The 19,911-nt window shown below is 47.0% G+C and overlaps 1 protein-coding gene across 3 annotated transcripts in view; it reads right to left on the bottom strand.

Moving 5' to 3' along the window:
• Positions 1-734: 734 nt before the first annotated feature.
• The window catches only part of LOC141076206 (gastrula zinc finger protein XlCGF66.1-like), a 50,329-nt gene continuing 31,152 nt past the window's right edge, over positions 735-19,911 (bottom strand). For 2 of the 3 annotated variants that reach the window (XM_073563560.1, XM_073563562.1), the window contains 6 exons: positions 10,436-10,585; positions 10,127-10,306; positions 9,920-10,043; positions 9,739-9,836; positions 9,450-9,540; positions 735-2,333 (listed from right to left, as the gene is read on the bottom strand). In XM_073563560.1, coding sequence (XP_073419661.1) covers positions 1,594-2,333; positions 9,450-9,540; positions 9,739-9,836; positions 9,920-10,043; positions 10,127-10,306; positions 10,436-10,585 — 1,383 coding nt within the window. In that variant the 3' untranslated portion in view covers positions 735-1,593. The remainder of the gene's footprint in view (positions 2,334-9,449; positions 9,541-9,738; positions 9,837-9,919; positions 10,044-10,126; positions 10,307-10,435; positions 10,586-19,911) is intronic. The other variant, XM_073563561.1, reaches the window with a different exon arrangement.

Below are 19,911 nucleotides of genomic sequence, written 5' to 3'. Positions count from 1 at the left end.
TTGGAGGGCCACACATCCCTTCATGTGCTAGCCAGAGGTACTCCGACGGCCATTAAGTACCGGGATGAGACCCTCAGACCCATTGTGAGACCATGGGTCCGTGCAGTGGGTCCGGAGTTCCTTCTGCTGCATGACAATGCTAGGCCTCATGTGGCTGAAATGTCATCAGTTCCTGCATGATGAAGGCACTGATGCTATTGACTGACATGCACATTCCCCAGACCTGAATCCAATCAAGCATATCTGGGACTTTATATTTCATTCCATCCACCACATTGCACCACAGATTGTCCAGGAGTTGACTGATACATTAATCCTGGTCTGGGATGAGATCCCTGAGAACATTCGCCTCATCAGGAGAATGCCCAGGCATTGTAGGGAGGTCATACAGGCAGATGGAGGCCACACACATTCCTGAGCATCATTTCTTTTTCTAGAGGACTTTCCACTGAAGTTGGACCAGCCTGTAATTAGATTTTTCTCCTTGATTTTGAGCATCATTCCAAATCCAGCTCTCTGTGGGATATTGTAATTTACATTGATCATTATGTTTTACTGTTATCAACACATTCCACTATGTAATGAATTGCTCAGCCCACGCATCTAAAGAATTCTGGAAGTTGTAATTTCTCAACCAATGTGGCCTGAAGACTCTGACTACACAGGTTTGTTGTAGTCTGTTACCATAGGGCTGCATCTGAGCTGTTCACACCAACAAGCAGAGATCAAGATGCTTTATTTTACATGTCTCTTTATTTTTTATAAACTTTCTCCCAAATCATACGCAGACGCCCTTCTAGTATTACTAATTTATGGAAATCTGCCATGAAGAATAAGAGCAAGATTTCACCACTTCTTTAAGATGAGTATTTCAAGGAGTTTTTGAAGAAAAAAATTGAACGAAAAATTCAAAAACTTTAGTTTCAGCTCCAAAAAGTCAGGAAAAAAAAATTAGGAAAAAATTAAAAACCAGACCTCAGACACCTCCTGCCTGATCCCCACACACTCCCTTCCTGATCTGCACATACACTCTACTCTCTGCCTGACCCCCCACACATTCTACTCTCTGCTTGATCCCCACACACATGCTAGGTTAGGATATGGGTTGTACTAAATGGACTTAAAGTCTTCCTTCAACCTTAATAGCTATGTTACTATGTTACTGACTAACCTGCAGGGGGTAAATTATGGGTACAATTTTAGATTTGGAATAAAGTTTAGTTTTATCCATTTGTCAGCAAACATGAGGAATGACAAGAGACAACCCATTTAAGAAGATCCAATTTCCGTTAAAACTATTTCAACACTATGAACAAAAAAAGTCTTCTCCCCTATGTGACGTCTCTGATGTTTATTAACAGTTGATTTCCAAGTAAAATATTTCCCACATTAAGAAAATGAAAAAGGTTTCTACTCTGTGTGACTGCTCTGATGTCTAAGGCTAGTTTCACACTAGCGTTTAAACGACGGCGCCGCTAAGCCACGCCCCCTGCCGGCTCCCTGCCCGCCCCTTCCTGTCATCGCCTCCTCCGAGCGCAGAGGGCTTCATGCGTTATGCGCACCCTATCTTTAGCATAGCAACTATGAATAACGCTAGTGTGAAACTAGCCTTACAAGAGCTTTCCGTTTAGAACATTTCCCACATTCTGAACATGAATATGACTTCTCCCCTGTGTGAATTCTCTGGTGGCTAACAAAATGTGATTTACGTGCAAAACATTTCCTACATTCTGAACATGAAAAAGGCTTCTCCCCTGTGTGAGTTCTTTGGTGTATAACAAGATTCCCTTTATGGTTAAAACATTTTCCACATTCTGAACAGGAAAAAGGCTTCTCCCCTGTGTGAGTTCTATGGTGATTAACCAAATCTGATTTCCGGTTAAAACGTTTCCCACATTCTGAACATGAAAAAGGCTTCTCCCCTGTGTGAGTTCTCTGGTGGTCATCAAGATTCCCTTTCTGGTTAAAACATTTTCCACATTCTGAACAGGAAAAAGGCTTCTCTCCTGTGTGAGTTCTAAGGTGAGTAACAAGCAGTGATTTATGTGCAAAACATTTCCCACATTCTGAACAGGAAAATGACTTCTTTGCTAAAGGTGCAGTTTGTTTTTTATTGCCTCTTTTGTGACTTTGATTTTCCTTAGTAGTCAGTAATGAATCAGGAGATGGGACCTGTTTCATAGGATCAGATGACAGATCTTTGCTGTGAATGGATGATGATATATCTGGAGTAATAGCAATCACTTCAGTTGTATCTTGTAGAATCTCAAGATCATCAGATTTAAAAGTTGAAGATGTCAGCTGTCCCTCTGATCTCCTGGTACAGTCATCTGCTAAGATAAAAACAATTATTTTTTAAAAAAATATCCTTGAGTTTTATATTTTTGAACATTTCTACTTAAACTGTCAATAAAAATGGCAAGCTATGTAAAAAACCTTTAATTATTTACCAAGACAATGACAGTTCACAGTCTAATAGAAAACCTTGTTGGATGAACCAGTAGTGTGCGGTGTTCAACTGTTTGTTCATTCTGCCTCCCAAATATCAAATAACTAGAAACCAATCAATGTTATGTAGGTGAAAATAATACCAATTCTCATCTCACAAAAAACAAGTCCCCACTCAGGTCCATCATCTGTCAATGGAAAAACAGAGGTTCCCACACTATTAGTGGCTCAAAGGCTGCTGAAAAGCAACAGAGTTTCTATAAACCAATCCAGCAAAATCCGCTCTCACTTCGGAGTCTTGCAGTGTGCGCAAACAACATTTAGGATCCCTGTATTTAGCAATATTATAGTAAGAAGAATCCACTTAATTTGCGGTGTGTGTCTCCTGGAGCACAATCTGGGCACTATGTGCTGGGTAAGAAAATGGCAAATGTGTAATTTTCACTCTCCAACATCCACTGTGTGTTAATTTCCGGAAAGTGGCTGTGGAGTCACAATATTCACTCCTCCTACACACGTGGTCAATGTTGGTACCCCTCGTTTACTGACAGAAAAACCCACAATGGTCACAGAAATAACTTGAAGCAAATGAAAGTCAGACATTGCTTTTCAGCCATGCTTCCACAGTACTTTTTAAAAAAAAAACCTCATGTATTAGGCCTGGACAGAAATGATGGCACCCTTAACTTAACTGCTTTGTGACCACCAATAGTAGACAAATGTCGGCGCTAGCAGGGCTTTGTGCAGCACTGACGTTTATCTACGGTCGGCGGTTTTGTGCTCATCGGGCCCCCCATGTACCTTATAACGAGGGGATTCTGGCGCACAACGCATCCTGTGACCCTCGACCTCATTGAGACCTGGTTGGTTCAGGTCCTTATGACGTCAGCATCACACCAGCCAACGAGACAAATCACTAGGAGTTTGTTGTAGCAGCAAACTTTTCTGGGCAATCTGCATCATAAAAACGCTGTTTCTCCTCAGATCTCCTGTCAGTGAGAGATTAGAGGAGAAACAGTGTTACAAGTGCTGCTGCCAACAGCTGTGACAGTCAGCGATTTTGCTATAAAGTAAAAAAACAACTAAGGTAGGTTAGGGTTAGTGCTATAGTTAGGGTTGGGGTTAAAGTTAGGGTTACTGTTAGGCTAAAGTTAGGGTTTATTCTAAAGTTAGGGGTAGGTGTTGTGAATTCTCTTACTTCTGGGTCAGGGCTCCCTCTGGTGGTTACTGGAGGTAGTGGAGCTGGCCGGATTGACAGAGGTCTGCCACCTGATGATGATGACGATTGGAGATCTGGGGTTACTGACTGGAGTATTTAAGTCAGCAGACTTCCTTCAATCCCTGGTGATAATTGCTTTCCTGTGCATTCTGAGGTCTGATGTCTCCTGCCCTGATCCTGCAATGTTCAGCTAAGTTGTTCATGTGCTAATCCTTTGCATCTGATCCGGTTTTGTCTCTTTCTGCTTGTTGTGAGGGTTCAGCTTGCTCCCTGCTGGGGGCTGTAATACACCACCGCTCCATATGTTACAGCTTGTGTCAGTTTGTTCAGTCCCCTGTTATATTAGTCTCTTTTGCTTTGCTTCCATTTCATACCAGAATGCTAATATAGTGGGGGCGAGGACGTGAGACCTCAGTGTTTTTTTGTACATCATACATGTTGTATTTTTCAGGGTTTTCGTGATTGCAGACAGTGTCTTTCCTTTCCTATCCTATCTAGTCAGCTTGGGCCCCATCATTTGTTCTGTCTATTTTCTGCCTGCGTTTGTGTTTCATCTTGTCTCACCGACAATATATGTTTGGGGGCAGTCTATTCCTTTGGGGTCTACTCCGGGGCAGTTTAGATTGCACCTTTCATGATTTAGGCTTAGTTAGCTCTCCGGCTGTGCCAAGGCATCAAGGGCATCATAGGTATGCTCCACGGCTGCTGTTATTTGTGTTGTTAGGACTAGGGGTCTGCAATCCGCTAAGTGACCAACCTTTCTGGTTTTCTGGTGGCCTAGCCTATTCCTGCCATCCTCCTCGGTGACCTGTTCATAACAGGTAGGCTAAAGAATTAGGCTTTTCTCAATTGTCTCCCTAATAATTAGGTCATGTCAGTCACGTCGTAGTTTTCTATTTATGGAAAAAAAATAAAAACGAATAAAATGGCCGGTCAGTATTATAGTGCAGAGGAGGCTTATGCACTTTTATGTTCTGACAGTGAAGAAAGTGCAGTGTCAGATGGTGATGACGATGGCGAGGGCTTTATTAGCAGCCACAGTGATAGCTCAGAAATGAGCAGTGATTCTGATCCATCCTCACACACAAGGACCAGTACAACAAGGACAAATAGCACTTCTGGAGAAATGTCTCCAACTCAGGGAACAATGTTCAGTACTAGCGTTATCCCTAGTGCTCGTGAATTGGGGCACACCAATGTCCAAGGTTGCTTTGCCTCTTGATGAAGCAAAAAGTAAAAAAAAATTAGGTCTACATGAAAATTTTTGTGAAAGAAAAGTAAATGTTTATTTTTTTCTTACACATTCCAGTCATTCCTGTGAAGCACCTGAAGGGTTAATAAACTTCTTGAATGTGGTTTTGAGCACCTTGAGGGATGCAGTTTTTACAATGGTGTCACTTTTGGGTATTTCCTGTCATATTGACCCCCCAAACTCACTTCAAATGTGAGGTGGTCCCTAAAAAAATGGTTTTGTAAATTTTGTTGTAAAAATAAGAAATCGCTGTTTAACTTTTAACCCTTATAACTTCCTAACGAAAAAAATTTTGTTTCCAAAATTGTGCTGATGTATATAGTTGATATAGATGCTACTGCGCAGACACCGCCATCGCCGGTGACATTTTGCTGGATGTAATTTTTTTATAAGCCCAACAATAGCCACAATATTATAGGCATTATCAACAATGATATCAATGCTATTATATGCATTATGTAATAATGGGGGGCAGGTCAGTGAGGGGTCAGCGACCTGTCATAAGCCAATACAGATGCATGTGAGTTTTATTTCTTCTCTTAACCCCCCTTTTATTTGTATTCGCATTGTACATATTTTAATTGTCTCCCATTGTAAGATCTTTTTATATCTCTGTAAACACTGCCTACTTTTTAAAGTAAATATAAAATTTATTAGTTCCGTCTTCTTGCTCTGTGATGAATTCACGTGCCTATAAGCTAATTACTCTACTAATTCGGGTTGGCTTCGGAACCCCTGTATTAATTTTAAATATTAATATAGAGAATCAGAAACTGGTGGCTGCGAAGTGTGTTTTGGCTAGGTGGGTAGAGCTGGCAGTGACTGAGCAGATTTTATAATCTGATTGTGTGGCTGCGGCCAAAGCATTTATAATTCCCTCACTGCAAGCGAGCCTAATAGCCATTGCACAAGTAGCCCGTCCGGCGACTAATTATCCTAGGTGCAGTTCTCTGACTGACCTGAGGGTAAGGGGTGCGCGGGCGAGCTGCGAGTTTCAAAGTGGAACTGGAAAGTGGGATATACATAAATCTTAGCAGTTTGTGACATACTGTGGCAGCAGTGGGATATCTACAATAAACCCCTGCAGTAAATTGTTAGGGCAAGACTAGCTTGCAGTTTTCATCACATTGTTGGCAGCGGTGGAATAACAAAGATAAGCCCCCCTGCACATGTGATAGCCGTGTGCGGCCAAAGGTCACACCACTGCCCTCTCCAACCTCCCTCATCTCTGCTGAGGACTTTGCCACACACTTCAAAAATAAGATCGACCAAGCAAGGCAAGTCTCCATCATTCAAACACCACAACCCCTTTGTATACCAGACCAGTGCCCAAACCCCATAACCTCCCTCTCCAACATCACTGAAGGGGAGCTTAATTGTCTCTTCTCCAAATCGCACCTCACAACCTACCTGTTCACTCGACCCCATCCCATCCCACCTCCTCCCCAACCTCAACACCACACTTATCCCATCCCTAACCCACCTCTTCAACCTATCACTAACGTCCGGGACTTTCCCTTCTGCTTTCAAACATGCCACAATCACGCCTATCCTTAAAAAGCCAACCCTCGACCCAACAGCCATGTCCAGCTATCATCCATTATCACTGCTCCCATTCGCTTCAAAACTCCTGGAGCAGCACATCCACGCTGAACTTTCCTCCCACCAATCATCTAACTTGCTCTTTGACAATCTACAATCTGGTTTCCGCCCCATCACTCCACTGACACAGCCCTGACCAAAATTACTAATGACCTACTTACAGCCAAATCAAACCGACAATACTCCATACTCCTGCTTCTAGACCTGTCCTCTGCACTCGACACAGTTGACCACTGACCCTACTACATATCCTCTCCTCCTTTGGCATCAAAGACCTCGACCCTATCCTGGATCTCCTCATACCTCTCCAACCGCACATTCAGCGTCTCCCACTCCCACACTACCTCCTCATCCCACCCTCTCTCTGTTGGAGTCCCCCAAGGCTCTGTTTTAGGACCACTACTCTTCTCAATCTATACACTTGATCTGGGGCAACTCATAAAGTCCCACGGATTCCAGTACCACCTTTATGCTGATGACACTCAGATCTACCTCTCTGGCCCAGACGTCACCTCTCTGCTGTCCAGATTCCCAGAGTGTCTATTAGCCATATCCTCCTTCTTCTCCTTTCGCTTCCTCAAGCTCAATGTGGTCAAATCTGAACTCATCATCTTTCCTCCATCTCACAGATCTTCCTCACCCGACCTATCTATCAGAATTAATGACATCACGCTTTCCCCAGTACCGGAAGTCCGCTGCCTCGGAGTAACCTGTGATTCTGCCCTGTGCTTCAAACCTCACATCTACCTTGTCACCTCCAGCTCAAAAATATTTCCAGAATCCGTCCTATCCTCAACCCTCAATCTACTAAAATGCTTGTGCATGCCCTCATCATCTCCCGCCTCGACTACTACAACATCCTTTTCTGTGGTCTCCCTGCTAACAACCTTGCACCTCTCCAGTCCATCCTTAACTCTGCTGCCCAACTAATTTATCTTTCTCCTCGCTACTCCTCCGCTTCTCCCCTCTGCAAATCTCTTTACTGTCTCCCACTCCCTCAGCGTATCCAGATCAAATGACTAATTCTGACCTACAAAGCTGTTGTGAATTCTCTTTCTGGCCTCCCTCTGGTGATTACTGAAGGTAGTGGAGCTGGTCAGATTGACAGAGGGGTTGCGAGTTCTCTTTCTGGGCTCCCTCTGGTGGTTACTGGAGGTAGTGGAGCTGATCTGATTGACAGAGGCTTGCCACCTGATAATGAGACTGACGATTGGAGATCTGGGGTCTCTGATTGGGATTTAAGACAGCTGACTCCCTCTATCCCTGCTGGTGATTTTCTTCCTTTGCCTGCTGAGGTCTGATGTCTCCTGTTCTGTTCCTGCATGGTTAAGCTAAGTGGTTCATTTGCTAGTCTGTTTGCATTTGATCTGGTTTTGTCTATCTCTGCTTTGTGCGGGTCAGCCAGCTCCGGTTGGGGCTGTGCTGAATCACCGCTCACGTTACTGCTTGTGCCAGTTTGTTTTTTCCACGGTTATATTGGTCTCTTTTTGCTTTGCTTCCAGAATATACCAGACTGCTGATATAGTGGGGGCGAAGTCGTGCGACTTCAGTGTTTTTTGTGCATCAGACGTGTTGGACTTTTTTTGCAGGGTTTTTTGCGTGAATGTAGACAGTATCTTTCCTTCCTGTCCTGTCTAGTCAGTGTGGGCCCCATCATTTGCTCAGTCTATTTTTCTACCTGCGTTTGTGTTTTCATCTTGTCTCACCGACAATATATGTTTTATGTTTGGGGGCTATCTATTCCTTTGGGGTCTGCTCCGTGGCAGTTTAGATTTCCCCTTTCTTGCTTTAGGCTTAGTTAGCTCTCCGGATGTGCCGAGTCGTCTAGGATCATCGTAGGTACGCTCCACGGCTACTGCTAGTTGTGTGGATAGGATCAGGGGTCTGCAATCTGCTTAGTGACCAACCTCTGTTTTTCTGTGGCTTAGCCTGGGCCTGCTATCCTCCTTCGTGACCCATTCATAACACAAAGCTATCCATATCCTGTCTCCCCCATATGCCTCTGAACTAATCTCCCGATACCTTTCCTCATGTAATCTCTGGACCTCCCAAAACCTCCTTCTATCCTCCACACTTATTCGCTCCTCACCCAACTGCCTCCAAGACTTCTCGCAAATAGCCCCCATCCTCTGGAATTCTTTGCCCCAACATGTCCGTCTATCAACCACATTTGGATTCTTCAGACAGAACATGAAAACCCACCTCTTCAAGAAAGCCTACAGCCTGCTATGACCCTGCTACCTGCTCACCACTACCGGAGATATCGACTCAACCAACACCGGAAGTGCTGCAACCCCCCCACCTATTGTCTCCTTCCCCACTATCCTGTAGCGTGTAAGCCCGAAAGGGCATGGTCCTCTCCCCTCTGTATCAGTCTGTGATTGTTAGTTTGCTTACTGTAAGTGATATCTGTAATTTGTATGTAACCCCTTCTCAAGTACAGCACCATGGAATCAATGGTGCTATATAAATAATAAAAAAAATAATAATAATATGTAATCAGAGCACCACATAAAGCCCCACCCACAGCCCTGCCCCAGAGCACGAGAATCTCATTAACTGAAAACTACAAATACAGATTAAACAACAGTAAACCAGAGTTGCCCTCATTTATGGTGGACCATTGGAGCTACTATGAATCCTGAGCAGAAGATTAGAGTAATTAATATTGCTCCCCATTTCAGGAGAGATTGTGCAGTAATCTGAATTCCTTAGGATCAAAAACAATGTAATTGGTTTTAAGTTCTATAGAAAAGGGCTTTCAATGCCCAAAGTCATTTGAACAGTTTTGGGTGGAGGAGAATGTTGTGGTCTAGAGGCAAAATGGTGATCGTGGTAATACGGCCGGACTACACCACCGATAAAGCAGCCACAGCCGGTGACTGAGAGGAATCTGTGACTTCTCTGCATTCAGTGGTTACTACTCACCTGGGTAGTCATATGTGGGAATCTCCTCTTGACACCACACATCATCCCTCACATATGTCTCTGTAGTATTAATATGGGTCAGATCTTCACCCTGAAACAAATATTGTAAAAGTCACAGACAGATGGAGAAGTCTCATCTATGATCAGCTCTAATCCTGCCATCTCCACCGCTCTCATTACACAAGTATAAAACGTATAATACTGGTGGATAAAACAAGACTGAGCACAAGACCTTCACAGCCGTCTACACATCATAGGGGAGATCTCCTGACACCTTCTCTCCATCTACCTGATGATCCTGAGGAACATTGGGATCTTCTTGGTTACAGTCCTGTGGGAGAAGAGGACGGGGACATCTCTCTGGTGTTGTCCTCTTACTGGATAGATCTGGAGGAAACACATACAGGGACTGAATTCATTCTCTACATACAGATAATTATAGGCCGTGTGTATTTAGTCCTGTCTATTACCTGGTGATGTGAGGGGCTGGGGAACCTCCATTATGACGTTCTTGTAGAGATCTCTGTGTCCTTCTAAATACTCCCACTCCTCCATGGAGAAATAGACAGCGACATCCTGACACCTTATAGGAACCTGACACATACAATGATACCGTCATCCCCCCGGTCCCTTCATAGTGTTACTGTATAATGTCCCAGCATTCCCAGCAGTGTCACCTCTCCAGTCAGCAGCTCAGTCATCTTGTAGATGAGTTCTAGAATCTTCTGGTCACTGATGTCCTCATGGATCAGGGGGTGAGGTGGAGGCCCCGTGATTGGGCTCAGGGGTCTTCCCCATCCTTCAGACACATGGTCCTGACAGCGATCACTAGAGGTCTTCTTCACCACTGTGTAATCCTGGTTATGGAGAGACACATTAATAAATCTCACTACAGACATTCCCAGAGTCCTCACCTCTCCAGTTCTGTCCATCTGTTATTTCCATAGATAAGAATGATGTAATGTGACGTCATCAGAATCTCTCACCTCTCCAGTGAGATGGAAGAGGATCTCTAGGGTGAGGTGTAACATCCTCTCCGCCATCTTGTCTCTGTCCATATCCATCCTTAATGGGTAAATCAGGAAAATTCTCTTTTGTAGAAGATCTTCACTGAGAGCATCCGATATTGTAGAGACCTGAATGAGAAGAAGATGATCCGATGTAACATCATAAGAATCCTGTGTAATAATACAATTACTGGAGATAATAAGGGAAACATATGAGGAGATTTATTATCTTACAGGGTTTAGTTTTCTTCCCTGACATCTACTAATAAAACCTATATATTTAGGCCACAGACAACAAGCAGTTTCCTCCTCGGAGTCGGCAGCTGAACACGTTCCTCATAGACTCATCTTCCATAACGCTAATTCTCGTCTCATTACCGACACTGGAATCGGCATTAGCAATACTGCAGGAGATATTCATTACACGCGACATGAGAAATAACTCCTTCATGATGAGGACGACATCTTCATCTTCTACTGCGGCTCTAGACACAGATTTGGCCAGTCGGTCACTGACTCCATCCCCACCGGCCGTCTATATGAAGGTTTCCCGTCTTCCCCGCACTGGAATCTTCTCTCCCGTTAGATCTCAGCTCTGAGTCACACACAGAAGTTTGAGGCTTTTAGAAAAGATTTTTTGTTTCCACAATCAACGCGGACAGAAATGATCTGATCCCAAAGTCTCCATGTACAGTGATTTATGGGGTTTATTTCTGGCCTTAGGCTTTCCTATCTTACAAGAAAATACCAGAAAAAGCCGATATTAAAATGTTTCTAAAGAAAATTGGCTCCAACAATTCTTGTAAGAAGAAAAAAACATGGAAAAAGCAGAAGACACATTTTATTATTTTTTAACAACAAATGTTTAACCGTTTTGGTCCCCAGAACATAGATGTACACCGCAGGGAAGGCACAGATGAGGCTTCAATAAAATCCCTGAAAAGAAAACATGGCATCTAAGAAGGTGTGACAGAGTTTGGCTGAATGCCCCCCGCCTCCAAATACTCGATAGTATGGGGCGGCCTAGTTACTGCGATACTTATATGCCTAATAATGGGGTCTGGGCTGCAATGTATGAAGGTCTATTAGGCCGGGCCAGAGGCAGCGTCCAATAAGTTACCTTATAACGCCCCCATACACATTAGACTAAAGTTCCATGAAAGCACTGATTTCGGGGGGTTTGGCCGACCATATAATGTATTTGGGGGCCTCCCGACAGATGATGTCAGGGCAGAGAAGGATCCGACATCCTGAATTTCAGAGGATAATCCGTTTGTTCTTCCTGTAGATAATCCTCCTCTAGAGGAGTCTGGAGGCGACTCTCTCATACAGACCACAGGAAAGCTGGAATATTTGTGTGTATGGGGGAGTCGGGAGAGATCGCCGTCTGCCAAATGACCGTTCAGCCAACTCTGATCTCATGTGTATGGGGCCGTTAGTATTACACTGACAGGCAGTGATGATACACGGCACTACAGTAGTACAGGGCATCACCGGAGCCATCAGAGGCTTGTATGTTGTGTGATCGCACTGATCAGAGGGGTTTAAAAAAGGTTTAACTCCTTCCCGACGTTGGGATTTTCCATTTTTGCGATTTCGTTTTTGGTCCCCTTCTTCCCAGTGCCATAGTATTTTTTTATTTTTCCATCAATATGGCCATGTGAGGGCTTGTTTTTTGCGGGACGAGCTGTGCTTCTGAACGACACCATTTACTTTACCATATTGTGTACCGTAAAACTGGTAAAAAAAACTCCAAGTGAGGTGATATTGCAAAAAAAAGTGCAATTCCACAATTGTTTTTTTTACCATGTTCACTAAATGCTAATGTATAGGTTCTTTTTTATTTAAAGGGAGCCTGCCAGCAGGATTGTGCACTGTAACCTACAGACAGTGTCAGGTCAGCGCCATTATCTAATATATAATTACCAATAAACTTTGCCACAGCTCCCGATGCTTGTGTCGCTTCCACAATGCTCCGCGACCGGAAGCTGTGACAGAGCCAACCGCCATATTGGAACACCCAAGCAGAGGCTATCTACCGCAGTCGTAGGAGTGCTTAGGGGCCGATCGTGGAGCTGCAGCAGCTCATTGGCTGTGCAGCTCCGTGGCTGCCATGCTGCAATTGGCCTGAGGCGATGCCTGCTCTGTGCGCAGAGGACCTGTGATGAGGTCACAGGAGGGGAGAAGTCAGGGGTCACATGATCAGGGCCTCTGTATGTGCAGGACTCTGCTGTGCTGGTTGTCATGGTGCTGGATGAGGGGAAGGTTTATGTGTGGGGTAAGGAAGGGTTTACAGGGTGGATGTAGCAGAGCCATGTGTGTACGAGGTGTACGGAGCAGAGCCACGTGTGTGCGAGGTGTACGGAGCGGAGCCGTGTGTGTACGAGGTGTACGGAGCGGAGCCGTGTTTGTACGAGGTGTACGGTGCGGAGCCGTGTGTGTACGAGGTGTACGGAGCGGAGCCGTGTGTGTACAAGGTGTACGGAGCGGAGCCGTGTGTGTACGAAGTGTACGGAGCGGAGCCGTGTGTGTACGAGGTGTACGGAGCGGAGCCGTGTGTGTACAGGGTGTGCGGAGCTTAGCCGCATGTGTACGAGGTGTAAGGAGCGGAGCCGTGTGTGTACGAGGTGTACGGAGCGGAGCCGCATGTGTACGAGGTGTACGGAGTGGAGCCGTGTGTGTACGAGGTGTACGGAGCGGAGCCGTGTGTGTACGAGGTGTAAGGAGCGGAGCCGTGTGTGTACGAGGTGTAAGGAGCGGAGCCCTGTGTGTACGAGGTGTACGGAGCGGAGCCGTGTGTGTACGAGGTGTACGGAGCGGAGCCGTGTGTGTACAGGGTGTGCGGAGCTTAGCCGCATGTGTACGAGGTGTACGGAGCGGAGCCATGTATGTACGAGGTGTACGGAGCGTAGCCGTGTGTGTACGAGGTGTACGGTGCGGAGCCGCATGTGTACGAGGTGTACGGAGCGGAGCCGCGTGTGTACGAGGTGTAAGGAGCGGAGCCCTGTGTGTACGAGGTGTACGGAGCGGAGCCGTGTGTGTACGAGGTGTACGGAGCGGAGCCGTGTGTGTGCGAGGTGTACGGAGCGGAGCCGTGTGTGTACGAGGTGTACGGAGCGGAGCCGTGTGTGTACGAGGTGTAAGGAGCGGAGCCCGTGTGTGTACGAGGTGTAAGGAGCGGAGCCGTGTGTGTACGAGGTGTAAGGAGCGGAGCCCTGTGTGTACGAGGTGTAAGGAGCGGAGCCCTGTGTGTACGAAGTGTAAGGAGCGGAGCCCTGTGTGTACGAGGTGTACGGAGCGGAGCCGTGTGTGTACAGGGTGTGCGGAGCTTAGCCGCATGTGTACGAGGTGTACGGAGCGGAGCCGTGTATGTACGAGGTGTACGGAGCGTAGCCGTGTGTGTACGAGGTGTACGGAGCGGAGCCGCATGTGTACGAGGTGTACGGAGCGGAGCCGCGTGTGTACGAGGTGTAAGGAGCGGAGCCCTGTGTGTACGAGGTGTACGGAGCGGAGCCGTGTGTGTACGAGGTGTACGGAGCGGAGCCGTGTGTGTACGAGGTGTACGGAGCGGAGCCTTGTGTGTACGAGGTGTACGGAGCGGAGCCGTATGTGTACGAGGTGTACGGAGGGGAGCCGTGTATGTACGAGGTGTACGGAGTGGAGCCGTGTATGTACAAGGTGTACGGAGGGGAGCCGTGTATGTACAAGGTGTACGGAGCGGAGCCGTGTATGTACGAGGTGTACGGAGCGGAGCCGTGTATGTACGAGGTGTACGGAGGGGAGCCGTGTATGTACGAGGTGTACAGAGCGGAGCCGCGTGTGTACGAGGTGTACATAGCGCAGCCGTGTGTGTACGAGGTGTACAGAGCGCAGCCGTGTGTGTACGAGGTGTACAGAGCGCAGCCGTGTGTGTACGAGGTGAGCGGAGCCATGTGTGTATGAAGCAGAGCCGCGCGGGTATGAGGTGGATTGAGCGGAGCCGCGAGCGTTCGAGGTGGATGGAGCAGAGCCGCACGAGGTGGACAGAGCGGAGATGTGCGTGCATTTTGGCATGGGGGGCCCCCATTTGAAAGTTCACTCCGTGGCCCATAACTTTGCAGTTACGCCACTGCACCCAAGTTATGGGTATTCCGATATGGTGGCCGGGATTCATATCCCCCCCGCCGGCTGAGCAAATGAGAGTTTTTGCGCAGGATTGAATCCCCTGCCAAGCTGCGGCGTGGGATTCAAATCCCCCGCCAAAGCCGCGGGGCTCCGCTCTTTGGCTGAGCCGGCGGGGCAGGGGATTACTTACATACTTACCTGACCAGGAGGAGCGGTGCCGCGGCGCTTCTCTTCTCACCGGAGACCGGGGGGCAGGAGTGCGGTGTCGGAATCGCGCATGCGCATAGCACTATCCGGCCCCATTTTACTGAAAACACATTTGCGGTGTGCCTTCAGCAATATGGCACTGGACAGCGCGGTATGGGCATGCGCGTACTCCGGCGCTCCTCCCCCGGCCTCCGGCAGAACGGGACAGTGCTGGAGAACAGGGAAGAAAGGTGAGCATAAATGTTTTTGTTTTTTGTATGTGTGCAGTTTAATAGGGGTGAGAGGACCCTACATATCAGAATGGGGGGTGAGGGGACCATGCATATCAGGATTGGGGGGTAAGGGGACCATGCATATCAGGATTGCGGGGTGAGAGGACCATGCATATCAGGATTGGGGGTGAGGGGACCTTGCATATCAGGATTGGGGGGTGAGGGGACCATGCATATCAGGATTGCGGGGTGAGAGGACCATGCATATCAGGATAAGGGGGTGAGAGGACCATGCATACCAGGATAGGGGGTGAGGGGACCATACATAACAGGATTGGGGGGTGAGGGGACCATGCATACCAGGATAGGGGGTGAGGGGACCATACATAACAGGATTGGGGGGGTGAGGGGACCATGCATATCAGGATTGGGGGGTGAGAAGGCCATGCATTCATTCAAATCCCACGCTCTGATTATATACTCATAATGCAGCCTAAAAACATGTATGTGACATGCACAAGTGTGAACAAGTCATTAAGACAAGCCCACACCACCCAATGGTTGAAACACAAGAGAACACAAAATGACAAAAATTTGCAAAAATACTCTGCAGTAAAAAACATAGCAGTAATCAGCAAGTGCTGTATAACAAATACAGGGTATTTAGTCGATACATTTTTTGTAAAAAATATATACCAAGCTGCTTCACCACTTCACGGTAACCCTTCACGAAGCAGTCCCTATCTAATGTATTTAAAACCTGAGCATGTGAACAGTGTCTAAATAAACAGGATACAGACAGGCGCCTCTTAGTATATGGGCTTGTGGTGTAAAACAGCTCATTTATGTGCACGTCACACAGGAGAGGGGTGGGGTCTAGGAAGCGCCTGTCTGTATCCTGTTCATTTAGACACTGTTCACATGCTCAGGTTTTAAATACATTAGATAGGGACTGCTTCGTGAAGGGTTACCGTGAAGTGGTGAAGCAGCTTGGTATATATTTTTTGCAAAAAATGTATCGACTAAATACCCTGTATTTGTTATACAGCACTTGCTGATTACTGCTATGTAGAGTTGAGCGAAACGGGTCGAAAAAATTCAAAAGTCGCCGACTTTTGGCAAAGTCGGGTTTCATGAAACGAAACCCGACCCTAGGATGAGGTCGGCGACTTACGCGCCAAAGTCGCGTTTCAAAAGTTTGTTTTGCGCTCTTTTTCAGCCAATCAGGATCCACGGACACTGTGGGCAACGTGATGACCTAGGCCCGGGTCACCACCATCTTTCAGAAGGGCATGCAAGTGATTGGCTTGCTTTGGTGGGCGTCACAGGGGGTATAAAAGGGCGTGCACGCCGACCGCCATCTTACTTCTGCCGATCTTAGTATAGGGAGAGGTTGCTGCTGATTCTGTAGGGAGAGCGTTAGGCAGGGAAGAAGACAAAAAAACTGCTTCTGCTGCTAGCGATTTGGCCCGCACAACACACAAGTCACTGTGTGTGCAGTGCAAGGGGAGGCTATATTGTGGTGTATCAGTGGTGTTGGTTGTTGGGCTGCCTTTTAAGGCTTCCTGACACGCTGGCATTGCTGTTTACCCACTGCTCCGCAAACTGCTTTTTTAAAAGCAATCCAATCTCCCTTATCCTCTAGTCACTTTTGTCACAGCTGTGCCATCGAGTCTGTCACATAGCGCTCAGATATCAGTGGGCCTCACACAATCCACAAGTGTCCAGTGTCCAAAAGTGTGCGCAGAGATTCAAAATCTCCATTATCCTCTCGTCACTTTTGTCACAGGCAGCTGTGCCATCGAGCCTGTCACATAGCACTCAGATATCAGTGGGCCTCACACAATCCACAAGTGTCCAGTGTCCAAAAGTGTGCGCAGAGATTCAAAATCTCCATTATCCTCTCGTCACTTTTGTCACAGGCAGCTGTGCCATCGAGCCTGTCACATAGCACTCAGATATCAGTGGGCCTCACACAATCCACAAGTGTCCAGTGTCCAAAAGTGTGCGCAGAGATTCAAAATCTCCATTATCCTCTCGTCACTTTTGTCACAGGCAGCTGTGCCATCGAGCCTGTCACATAGCGCTCAGATATCAGTGGGCCTCACACAATCCACAAGTGTCCAGTGTCCAAAAGTATGCGCAGAGATTCAAAATCTACATTATCCTCTCGTCACTTTTGTCACAGGAAGCTGTGCCATCGAGCCTGTCACATAGCGCTCAGATATCAGTGGGCCTCACACAATCCACAAGTGTCCAGTGTCCAAAAGTGTGCGCAGAGATTCAAAATCTCCATTATCCTCTCGTCACTTTTGTCACAGGCAGCTGTGCCATCGAGCCTGTCACATAGCGCTCAGATATCAGTGGGCCTCACACAATCCACAAGTGTCCAGTGTCCAAAAGTGTGCGCAGAGATTCAAAATCTCCATTATCCTCTCGTCACTTTTGTCACAGGCAGCTGTGCCATCGAGCCTGTCACATAGCGCTCAGATATCAGTGGGCCTCACACAATCCACAAGTGTCCAGTGTCCAAAAGTGTGCGCAGAGATTCAAAATCTCCATTATCCTCTCGTCACTTTTGTCACAGGCAGCTGTGCCATCGAGCCTGTCACATAGCGCTCAGATATCAGTGGGCCTCACACAATCCACAAGTGTCCAGTGTCCAAAAGTGTGCGCAGAGATTCAAAATCTCCATTATCCTCTCGTCACTTTTGTCACAGGCAGCTGTGCCATTGAGTCTGTCACATAGCGCTCAGATATCAGTGGGCCTCACACAATCCACAAGTGTCCAGTGTCCAAAAGTGTGCGCAGAGATTCAAAATCTCCATTATCCTCTCGTCACTTTGGTCACAGGCAGCTGTGCCATCGAGCCTGTCACATAGCGCTCAGATATCAGTGGGCCCCACACAATCCACAAGTGTCCAGTGTCCAAAAGTGTGCGCAGAGATTCAAAATCTCCATTATCCTCTCGTCACTTTTGTCACAGGCAGCTGTGCCATCGAGCCTGTCACATAGCGCTCAGATATCAGTGGGCCTCACACAGTCCACAAGTGTCCAGTGTCCAAAAGTGTGCGCAGAGATTCAAAATCTCCATTATCCTCTCGTCACTTTTGTCACAGGCAGCTGTGCCATCGAGCCTGTCACATAGCGCTCAGATATCAGTGGGCCTCACACAATCCACAAGTGTCCAGTGTCCAAAAGTGTGCGCAGAGATTCAAAATCTCCATTATCCTCTCGTCACTTTTGTCACAGGCAGCTGTGCCACTGAGCCTGTCACATAGCGCTCAGATATCAGTGGGCCTCACACAATCCACAAGTGTCCAGTGTCCAAAAGTGTGCGCAGAGATTCAAAATCTCCATTATCCTCTCGTCACTTTTGTCACAGGCAGCTGTGCCATCGAGCCTGTCACATAGCGCTCAGATATCAGTGGGCCTCACACAATCCACAAGTGTCCAGTGTCCAAAAGTGTGCGCAGAGATTCAAAATCTCCATTATCCTCTCGTCACTTTGGTCACATGCAGCTGTGCCATCGAGCCTGTCACATAGCGCTCAGATATCAGTGGGCCTCACACAATCCAAAAGTGTCCACTGTCCACAAGTGTGTGCAGAAATTCTAAATCTCCCCTGTCCTATAGACACCTTGTACCTTGTTTTACATTACTATATAGTTTGTTGGATTTTGTCTACATTTCTACCAAAAATGAGGAAGGCTGGTGGAAGAGGCCGTGGAATTGGGCGGGGGTTGGCAGCTGGTAATGATGGTGTTGGTGGTGGATCTGATGGTAGTGGCAAGAGCAAAATAGGACCGAATGCAGGAGGTGCTGACCCTGCGTCATCGTCTGGCTACATAAGGCCTCGAACGCTTAGTTTTCTAGGAGTTGGCAAACCGCTTTTAAAGCCAGAGCATTAGGAAAAAGTTTTGTCTTACATTGCTGACTCAGCCTCCAGCTCTATCGCCTCCTCTTCTTCAGTTGTAAAAAGTAAAAGCACTGAGTCGTCATTGGAGGCTCATGTTCATGAACCACACCTTTCCTTGTGTCCTTCACCCCAACCAAGATTGAAGGATGACGCAGGCCATGCTACTGATTACTCCATGGAGCTGTTTTCACATACCATGCCTGGATTATCAAGTGAAATGGTGAATTACCCAGGCCAAGATGAATCTGACATGGAGTGCACTGATGCACAGCCGCTGATGGATGATTCTGCTGGTACATTCACTCAGAGCACTACATTGTCCTTGCAGTGTACAGAGCCAGATTCTGACCCTGATGAGACTCAGGTGCCCCTTCCCGCACACTATACCACCATACACGGTGACACAGAGGAAGGTGCACATGACATAGAAGAGGAGGTGATGGATGACCCAGTTGTTGACCCAGATTGGCATCCATTGGGGGAAGAGGGTGCTGCTTCCAATAGCTCAGATGAGGAGCATCCACAGCAGACATCGACATCGCAACAGCTGTTATCTGGCAGGCCCGGAGCACTCCAAAGACAGGTTCCAAACATCAAAAGAGTTGCTGGACAGCTTGTCCAGAGGGTCAAAAGATCACAGCGTGCTAGGCCGCAAAATGTCTGCCAAAGTAGGAAGAGTGCAGTGTGGCACTTTTTTGAACAAAATCCTCATGATCAGGCCAAGGTTATCTGTAAGAAGTGCGCAAAGACCTTTAGCCGAGGGAAAAATCTGAAAAATTTGAATACCAGTTGCATGCTTAGACATTTAACCAGCATGCACTTGCAAGCGTGGACACAACACCAAACCTCAAGTGCCACATGTGCAACTGATCACAACGAAGGTAGTCAGCAACGCTACATTGTTTCCCCCACTGTAAGCCCACCGGTTAGCACAGCAGCAAATGTTGAGGTGTCGTTGCAAGACCACAGCAGTCAGGGAATCCCACTGTTATATCAACGAAAGACTGATTCTA

The sequence above is a fragment of the Dendrobates tinctorius genome, unplaced genomic scaffold (genome assembly GCF_039654945.1).
Source record: "Dendrobates tinctorius isolate UK_male_01 unplaced genomic scaffold, ASM3965494v1 ptg000395l, whole genome shotgun sequence".
In the NCBI taxonomy this organism is placed as follows: Eukaryota; Metazoa; Chordata; class Amphibia; order Anura; family Dendrobatidae; genus Dendrobates; species Dendrobates tinctorius.
This window is presented reverse-complemented; position numbering and strand designations above follow the sequence as displayed.